This window comes from Zingiber officinale, chromosome 2B (assembly GCF_018446385.1).
Source record: "Zingiber officinale cultivar Zhangliang chromosome 2B, Zo_v1.1, whole genome shotgun sequence".
Lineage (NCBI taxonomy): Eukaryota > Viridiplantae > Streptophyta > Magnoliopsida > Zingiberales > Zingiberaceae > Zingiber > Zingiber officinale.
This window is the reverse complement of record NC_055989.1, coordinates 150,353,865-150,364,233: the sequence shown is the minus strand read 5'-3', so window position 1 is coordinate 150,364,233 and position 10,369 is coordinate 150,353,865. Positions and strand designations below refer to the sequence as shown.

Here is a 10,369-nt window from a genome sequence, read left to right as displayed (position 1 = left end):
GGATATATCTTAATTCTTTTGGTTATAACAATTAGTATCAGAGTCCGGACTGTCAGAAAGTTTGATAAAGTCCTATAATCTTTCGTTTGAGGGGAGATTATTGGGGTTGCAAGATTAAAAATATAGTTCTATATTAAAAATACATTAAAATCATAAATTTATAAGAGAAAGATATTTCTATTAGTATACTATTATAGAAATATCATAAGTTTTTTAAATTTTGGTCCAATCTTCTTGCTCAGAGTATAAACATTTTCATTAATAATATATATTAAACAAATAGAAGAATAAAGATTTCATCCATGCCCTAACATGGAAAAATAATTGATAAAATTCGGAATTTGTTAATTCAGAAATTTAATTTTTATAAAATAAATATTTGTTTTTTCAATTTATTTGATTTCAATTTAAAATATATAGATTGGTTAAATTGGTTAAATTAAATTATCATTAATTGCTATTCGAATACCTAATATTATTCGACCGATTGATTAATTTGATAATGGACCGACTTAATTAATTTTATATTGATTTGGTTTGTTCGGTTTTGTGACAAAGTTCGGACCTTTGATTTGTATAAAAAATAAAAAAATAAAAAAGATTATATGTTGATGCTACTAAAAGTAGGAAAACTAAAGTTTTCTTCGTGCCTAGGTTATAAATACATACATGAAATTTGTTAAATAAACAGTACAAAATTAGAAAATGAAGCAAATAAATAATGTGAACTATATCAAATATGATTTCATTTATAGTTTATTCTTAGAGAAGATTTATGAAAAGTCATCAACAACTATATCCATCCTTTACAGTGATCTAGAAGTATACATTGTCCATCATATAAGTTTCTTTAGTGGATTGCCAATAACACACTAAGGGATATTTGATAGGATTTTTCGCATATTACCATTTCAACATGAGAAGTCAGAAGAGATGAAGTTGTTCCTCGAAGGGCAAAGATGATGACAATTTCAAGAAGATTTCACCAAAGCTTGAGAAGAAATGATCTTCTTCAATGTTTTGGAACCCAAACCATAGCTAGCTAGTATTGAACGACTAAAATCATAAAAGGTCATAGTATAAACACTTTCACTAATAATATATATTAAACAAAGGGAAAAGTAAAGATTTCATCCATGAAATATATATGATATGAAAAAATCTAACGGACGTAGATGTTCTGTTCAGTTAATTTAGATTTTTTTTAAAAATAAAAAAATTAAATTTTTTTATTTATTGGATTCAATTTCAATTTAAAATGTATAAATTAGTTAAATCGAACCATCATCAATTGATGATTTGAGTACATAATATTAGTCGAATCGATTAATTTAGTAAGTGATCAAATTAATTGATTTTACTTCGATCGATTGGTTTGATTTTACTGACAAAATTCGATCGATTTGTTTTACTTTAAAAAAAAAATGTTGATGTACAAGAGGAAAACTAATTTAATCATATATTTGATTTTTGAAAATATATATGAAAAAGCTGTCAACACAATTTTTAGGCTATAGCCATCTATCTATCCTTCACATTACGGCAAGCGGCGAGCGGCGAGCGGCGTCATCGGATCAGAGGTGGTAGCAGATTGCCGAATGGAAGAAGCGAGTAATGGCCAACTAGGCCGAGGTCGACGAGTACAGTTGACAGAAGGCGGGCGGCTGTCGGCGGAGAAAGGGATTGGGAGGAAGAAGAAATACTTTTTTAAACTTTAGTATTTTAATTAAAGTTTTAATAAATTAAATCAATCAACTTCTACCTATAATTAAGATAAATTAAATAAACTTAATCTAGAGTTCGGCAGGGCCAGCAAGGCTGGTGGATTTGGTGGGGCTAGCAGCTGGGCTGGTGGGGCAAGCGGAGCCAACGGCGTAGTCCACGGAGCAATGGCGTATTCTACAGAGGTAGAGACATACTCCACGGAGGTAACGCATGCCACATCCCGTAATCATGTCAACAGGTCAGGTCGCCGGGCTGAACGTCGAGCTAATTTAATGGATCTTTAATCCATCGACGATTAAATCATCTATTCAAATTGACAGTTTTAGTTTGGCAGATTTTTTTTAATGTTAAAAACGAGATTAATTGTTGAGATTCTAACTCTCAGTTCCAAGATAAACCTAGTATCCTATCCAATAAACTATAACTATTAATATTTGTATAGACTAAAATTTTTAAATAAATAAATTTTTATTATATTATCTAGGTTAAATAAAAAAATATTAAGTTATATTTTATTTACTATAACTTTAGTTATATGATTATCATAATAAAAATTATATATGATAATTTGACCAAATCAAAACAGTCCTAAGAGAAATTTCATATGATTTTTGGTATATATTAGAATTTCGGGGCAATTTCAAGAATATTTTTCAAATCTAGATAAAAGATGATAAATGTAGTAATCAAATTAAGTTCCCTTCAGTTAATTTAAAAATTCATTTTTTTCAAAAGGTTAAAATTTTAATTTATTCGGTTCAATTTTAATTTATAATTAGTTAAACCAATTAAACTGATGATCATCCATTAATAATTCAAATACCCAATATTAATTCATCAATAAATTTAATAACCAATTGAATTATTATATTTTATATTGATTTGATTTTAATGGTAAAATTTAGTTGGTTTGATTTATTTAAAAAAAATCATGCGCCACAAATGGGACCAACAACGTAGTTCATGGAGCAGCGATGTACTCCGCGGAGGCAGCAACGTAGGCCACGGCTGTTGCTACGAAGATGACGAAGACGTAGTATCGTCGATCCATGATAGTTGGTGGGTAGAAGGGGTGGGGTTGAATAGTTAAATAATTAATTTGATTTTTTGAACGAGGGGCTATCTCCTGGACAAGACCTTGCCCGGGCTCATAATCGTATCCCGTAACCGCGTCAAAGAGTTGGGTCATCGGGTTGAACGTCAGACCAATTTAATGGGTCTTTAACTCCTCGGCTGTTAAATCACCTATTCAAATCGACAGTTTTGATTTGGCAGATTTTTTTTAATGTAAAAAACAAGATTAATTTGTTGAGATTCTAACTCTGATTTTCAAAATAAAATCCTATTATCCTATCCAATTAAACTATAACTATTAATATTTTATATACTAAAACTTTTAAATAGATAAAATTTTGTTATATGATAAAAAATATTAAATTTTATTTTATTTTTTATAATTTTAGTTATATGATTATCATAATAAAAATTATATATGATAATTTGAACAAAACAAATCTAACAAAAATTTGATATGATTTTTAGCATAGGTATATTTTAGAATTTCACGTGAGGAGTATGCATTGGGGTAATTTTCAACAGTATTTTCCCCGAGAAGACATGGTAAATGTCCTAATCAAATTGGATTTATAATTAGTTTAACCGATTAAACTAAACCATTATTAATTAATGATTTGAATACCCAATATTAATTCATCGATTAATTTGATAACCAATTGAATTAACATATTTTTGCTGCTGATGCTATTAAAAGGAGGAAATTAATTTTAATACATCTCATAAATTAAAGAGATTAATGAAAACATATTTGAAACCAAAGTTTTATACGTTAATGCTATTAAAAGAGGAAATTAATTTGATACATCTCATAAATTAAAGAGATTAATGAAAACATATATATCTGAAATCAAAGTTTTCATCCATGCACTATAATATAAATACGACAATAAATTTATTAAATAAAATGAAACAAATAAATAATTTGAAGTATACTTGATATATGATTTTATTTGGCTCATCTTTGTGAAAGATTTATGAAAAGCTCCATCTACACATACTTTTTTGAAGTTGGTGTATCTATCCTTCACATTGATTAAGAAATATGCATTTGCAAGGGCAAATTGAACGTGCTCATCTTACACGGAGTTTTATTTGGGATTTCAGATGGATCCAATCAAATTTGAATTAGATTAAAAGATAATTATAAAAATCTCAATTGAAATCCAATCCAAATCTGAATATAATTAATCCAAAACTCTTAAATTCAAATCCGACCGACCCAAATAAATTGATTAATTTTTTTATTATTTTTTTATAATTCTTTACTTTTATCTTAATACTATATCATTATTATATTGATATTAATATATAAAAAATAATCTTAATTTTTAAAATAAAATTAAATTTAACTCTAAAAAATTAACTAAACTCTAAATTTGGATTAATCCAAATCTGACCTAAAAATCTCTAATCCAAAATCCTCAAATTTAAATTTGATCCGATCTAGAAAATTTTCAATCTGAATCTGATATTTTTTAATTGACTTGGATCGGATTAACACGTCGGATTCATTTTTAACCTCTCTAACATGAGACAGAGACAGATTTACATTAGGCCCGTCCTGAGCTATAGCTTAGTTTAAAAATTTTCTTTTCCATATTTAATCATCTATTTCAAATCACAAAAAGTACCGAAAACAAAAAAAAAAAAAATTTAAAAATCTTGCTTTCATTTACCCCTGTCAAATAATGCATGAGAAAGATTTTGCATTAATTATCCCTACCTCATATCTTATTTAAATTTAATCAAGTATTTTTATTATTATTATTTTTAATTTAAAACGTTACTAAAAAGAATTTTTTAGAATTATATATTTTTATTATATTAATGAAAACATTTCTTTTCAGAAATCCTAATATATAAATAAATCAATCTTTAAGGTAATCCTATATTATTTATAATCCGATCAATCTCAATTAAATTTATCAAAAATAATTTTTAATGAATATGAAATATAGGTAAAAAATATGAGTAGAATATAAAAGAATAATAAGAAGAATTTATTAAGTGAAATTAATCATATATCTTACTATTTTATTAAAAATCTCCCTCCTTTACAAATAATTTTGGTGAAGCCTAAAATGCATTTACCTTAATGTTATTTTTTCTATTTACACTAAAAAAAAAAATCCGAGATTTATTAATAATTCCACAAACGAAATAATCTGTTATCTAGAGTTCGAGACTCAGCTACAGTGTATTATTATGAATTTTTCTCATCATTAATTTTCTCTGGTTGTTTTATAAAAAAAAATATAATTCTCTTTAGTCTCATATCTTAACAACACTATGATCAAAAAAACTTCTATAAATATTTTAGGCCGACGATATTAAAAAATATATTTTTCTTAGTTTTTTTTACTAAGACAAGTATAATATTAAATTAAAATAATTTTTTGCATAGGGAAACTCTGGGATTCTAACGTCACTATTGTATGGGTCTAACGAATCTTACCGAAATAATTAATTCTTGGTTTATAAGGGTGACACTAGAAAATCCAAATAATTCAAATTTTCAAAGACCCAAATAATTTATATATTATTATATTACACACGCAACGCGTGTGCACGATCACACTAGTATTAAAATAAATAAACCTCATTAAGTGCGAAATAAAATATATATCTATATATTGAAAAAAAATATTCAACTCATTTTAACGCAAAGATATCTGGTACTCTAATCCTATTCAAAAAATAAATTATATTTTATAGTCTATAATTTGACATTAAAAAATTTAATTTTTTTTAATTGTATTTGATACTTAATTCATTTTTCCACGCTCAAAGTTTATCCCAGTCATATTATTTCCGGACACGAGAGCTTAAAAGGAAACAAAGAATTTGAAAAAACCTAGGTGGAGCCTTTGCAAAAATTTTAGTTAATTCTTTATATCATTCTAATAAGTATTAATTATTTGGAAGTTCTCTATAATTTATTGTAGGGAGTGAGAAGAGATTAGGGATAGGATGCCATGAACATTGTATGAACATTGTGACAGTATTTGGATGATATGTGGATGATATTCATTTAGAATGAGTCTGAGTAGATTATCATATACTTATATCTTAATCATCTACAAACTAGTAAATAATTATAATAGTCAAGTTATAGTGATTAAGAAAATACAATAAGATTATAAAGATATACTCATACTAATTTATTTCTACGGGTTTCTTAGTTAAGTCGTGTTACTCATTTCTTTAGTTTTTTTTTTTAAATAGAAAATTGAATGGTTCAACCGAGTGAAATAATACGTTTGAATGGTTCAACAAGTGAAATTGAATCCCACGACCCGAATCCGTCCCCGTCACGTGTTATTTCCCCGATCCGATGGGTCCCAGAGAGTAACTCATTGGGTGCATGGCAGCTGTCCAGGCAACGCGTGGACGCGGTCTTAATTATTATTTCACTATCATAATTACAATAATAATATTAAAAAAGAATTATACATATTATATTCGTTAGAGGTCAAAATTAAATTAATTATTCCTTTTCATAATTTTAATATTTATTATTTTCTTTATTCACCAAAAGTCAACTTTACGTATTAATTAGGAGGGCAAGCCATAATAATATGTTAATATATATATATATATATATTATTTAAAATTAATTAAGTAAAAGATTTGTGAACTCTATTTAAAAAAATTAATGACATTAATTGGCACTTTTAATAATTATTAGTATAATAAATAATGTATTGGCATTTAATTACATGAAATGGCGCCCAAGCACGGACCGATTTGTTGACTTTTACCTGGTCAAATTGGCCACGGAAACGTGTAAGTGGTCAACTCCCCTGCTCCTATATAAACGCTAACCTTCCTCCGCTGCCTCGGCCAGTTTATCGTTCGCCGTCGCCTCTCCTTCTCCAGATCCCCACTCAAGTAGCAGACGCGGTTCGGGAGCCAAGGAAAAAGAAGAATTAGGGATCAAGAACCTCGAAAAGCTTCCGATCTGAAAGGTGCGTGTGTAAAGTTTCCAGTTTTCGCGTGATTAGGGTTTGTGGGTTTTTGATCTGTGTCGGTTTTAAGAATCGATTTCTGTTTTTTTCTTCACTTTTATTGGTCGAAATGGTGCGTTCGGGTAGGTTTTCTAGGTCTGCAAGGTTCGTTGCTTGATGGACGGAGATGGAATTTGGGGGAACGGAAAATTGGTAGAAGGGAAATGAAGAAAGTCCTTCCTTTTTGTGTTGATTACTGATTGAAGTAGGCGTTTCGCACATTGCTCGTTTGATTGTTCTTCCCGTTTCCATGGACTTCTAGGCTTTTTGTTCTGTTCCATGTGAACGGAGTCGGTTTCTGGTGGTTGCCGTCCAATTTCGCCTTCGAATGTTTGGGAACTAAAAGTATAAGTTTGAAGGACTTGGTAGCTAATTCCTTAACCAATTTCTACTTCTACGACCTTAAGCTTGTGAAAATTTAGCTTTTTTGAGTTGCAATTTCTCAATACACTTTTATTTTTGTTCCTTTTGGCTCTTTAGGCATATGTTGACACTTTTCTATGTTCATGCTCATTTTTAGTTTTTTTTTTAATCTTATACAAGTCTAGGGCTTTTTACATCCTTTACAACTGCACATTGAATTATAGTTTGTTCTCTTATTGAATTTGGTTAAACCAATTTGTTCTATTGATCATAAGCTAGTTCTCTTATTGACTTGTTCTGTGAACTGTGGTAACCTAATTTTCTTTGTGTTTCTTAATTCTGTTAATGCATTTCCACTGCTATATATCTTGCAACACAATTTGGCTCACTAATACTCTAGATTAATAAATTATAATTTACCTTCATTATACGCAATAGGTCAAGGATTGTCATTTCGCAAATCAAAGAAAGCTACACCATGATCGAGAGATTCTAGAGCTTGTGGGGATCCTGAAGTCTTTACTGCTAACTCGTTTACATTATCGGACATGGCTAGCAATAGCACAATCCCTGGATTCCGGTTTGTAAGATGCCCGAGATGCATGGCTCTTCTTACTGAAATTGCTTGTGTTCCGGTATACCAGTGTGGTGAATGTGGTGTGACTCTTCGAGGTAAGATTCCATGTTGATCACACTGTTTACTTACATTTTTTTTTCTCATGTAGTTCTTCTCCTCATGGATTTTGTTTTCTTTATTCTTGGCAGCAAAACATTATAATTCTACCAATCAGAGTGCAGCATCTCTAGTTTCACAATCGTCTAAACCAGAAGATGCTTCAAGCAGTGGTTTAAACAAAGGAGATGAAGAAAGCTGCCTGAAGGAGAGACAAATGGAGATCGAAGCTAGTTCCTCCAATGTGAGAAGTATGGACTTGAAGAGTTCTAGTCCCAATAACAGAAATGATGCTTCACTGGACGACAAGGAGAACAACAACAATCATCATAGTGAATGCGGGAAAGTTTCAAAGATAGCCAGTGCAAATGCATTTGATGTCAGCATCTCTTCCGTCATTGAAACTGGCAACACTGAGACTCCTCGTAAACGTGTACCTCTGTCGAGAAGAACTTTTAGAGGAATGTCGTGGGATTCAGCAGATACTAATGTACATAAAGAAGAGGGTGTTAAAGAGAAGCAAGTGGGAACACAAATTGTAGCTCAAGAAGTTTCACAAGAGTCGCCGATAGAGAAGCCAGCTGCTCTTGACACATTTGGTTCGCTCGGAAATGAGATTTCCCAAAATGAAAAAGATGATTTAGTGATAAATCCCTCTTTTGTTTCAGAGATAGATACTGGCAACGTTGAGACATCTCGTAAATGTGTGCCCTTGTCCAGGAGAACTTTTAGAAGAATTGTGCAAGATTCAGCAGATACTAATGTACATAAAGAAGAGGGTGTTAAAGAGATGCAAGTGGGAACACAAATTGTAGCTCATGAAGTTTCACAAGAGTCGCCGATAGAGAAGCCAGCTGCTCTTGATACATTTGGTTCGCACACAAATGAGGTTTCCCAAAAAGAAAAAGATGATTTAGTGACACATTCCTCTTTTGACTCTGACGACTTCCATTCGGTTCAGAACTTGATGGAATCAGAAAATCATGTGCATTCAAGATCGGCCTCGATAAATCTAGTGGAGGTCTCCAAAGGCTCAGCCGACAAACAAAATGATAGGGCAGTAGCTGATCTTGATTCATTTGAGATCTCGAGGGATTCAAAGGTTCCTATGGGCTTACTTAACATTCAAACGGAGATCCTAAGGAAGGTTGATGGATTGAAAGAGGAAATCAATGAAATCTTTGATAAATCTGATGAGAGCAGGGCACAGCCTCACCATGTGAAGCATCTTAAGCCAGGCCGACGTCAAACTCCTCCTAAAGTAACCCATCAAAGAAACGCAATTCCTCGACCACCACCCAGGTCCAATGGCATTCCTTCAAAGCCGTTCGATGTTCCTTGCAAGCATTGTCATTATGAAGGCCGCCAAGCATCTCCAAGCCCTTGCCACAATGGAATTTGCAGAGCTTGCCACTGCAATCATACATGCCATGCTGGTTCTAGGCCCTCTCCATGTTCCCACAAGCCTCAGGTTGAGCGTCAGACCGAGAAACCAAACAACAATGATGGAAGACAGCAGAAGAAGCAACTTTGTCGCCCTGTCTTAGGTGGCTCTCCATTTGTCGTATGCTACAACTGCTTGGAGTTGCTTAGGCTTCCTATCGATTTCTTCATAGCGCAGAGAAGATTTTATAAGCTTCAATGTGGTGCTTGTTCTAAAGTTCTTACATTTTCTTTCAGAACTCCAAAATATGGGATTCCCCATACACCCGATGAGGCTGAGACACCGACAACCGAGTTGGACAGCATGACAGATACTACTCCTGGGCACGAGGTCTCCATCTTTCTGTCGAATGATAGATCCCCATGGGAACCAGTTTCCTACTCAGACTGTGGATACTCTCTTGCCTCTGATACTGAAATGCCAGTAAATTTTCCAAGTAGATCAACTCTGATGGATAAGAGAAAAAGTAGGCTTAGAACAGGTTCACAACTTTATCAGCTCATGGACTATGGTTCGGCAAGTGAGATCTTATATCGGCACAGTGATATCGATGAAGTATCTGAATTCACAGCGCCAAGCACGCCCCGCTGTAATACTCCCAAGGAAAGGCTGGTGGAAGATGGAATGATAAGAAAAGGCTCTTATGTTTCTGATCCTTCAACCAGTCAGCATTTCTGAAGGTTTTGTGTATGATGTTTAACTGTATAGTCCAATTGATCATAGAACTTTTTGTATTCATTGTAGCTTTTTTAGTTTCATTCATTATAATTAACGATATCTTCTTAAGATTTTTAGTCGAATTCTCCTTCAGACATATCTTCCGCCTAGATCATCTTTCTCGACAAAGACTAGATAGTAAAAGAATGAATTTACCCCTTGGGTGCTGTCGGGTTCGCACAGTCTACTACTTGCGCATGCTTGATGACCATTTGCTTGCCCCACCTTGATACGTTGAGAATACGATTAAAGTTTTACACTAAAAATATATAGAAAAAATTATGTATTTATATATATAGAAAAAATTATGAATTTATAAAATGAAAATATCTTCATTGATATAAGATCTTTTGAATAAAATTT

General features: G+C 31.8%; 1 protein-coding gene across 2 annotated transcripts; it reads left to right on the top strand.

Moving 5' to 3' along the window:
• Window positions 1–6,636: 6,636 nt before the first annotated feature.
• On the top strand, window positions 6,637–10,089 carry LOC122047828 (protein ENHANCED DISEASE RESISTANCE 4-like). 2 transcript variants are annotated; one of them, XM_042609331.1, is made up of 4 exons: window positions 6,637–6,770; window positions 7,611–7,844; window positions 7,938–9,392; window positions 9,526–9,740. In XM_042609331.1, exons 2-4 carry the CDS (start codon window positions 7,721–7,723, stop codon window positions 9,594–9,596), a joined length of 1,650 nt encoding a protein of 549 aa, XP_042465265.1. In that variant the 5' UTR covers window positions 6,637–6,770; window positions 7,611–7,720; the 3' UTR covers window positions 9,597–9,740. The 2 variants fall into 2 exon arrangements, with proteins under 2 accessions (XP_042465265.1, XP_042465264.1); XM_042609330.1 differs by having other exon boundaries at window positions 7,938–10,089.
• The last annotated feature ends 280 nt before the right edge of the window (window positions 10,090–10,369 follow it).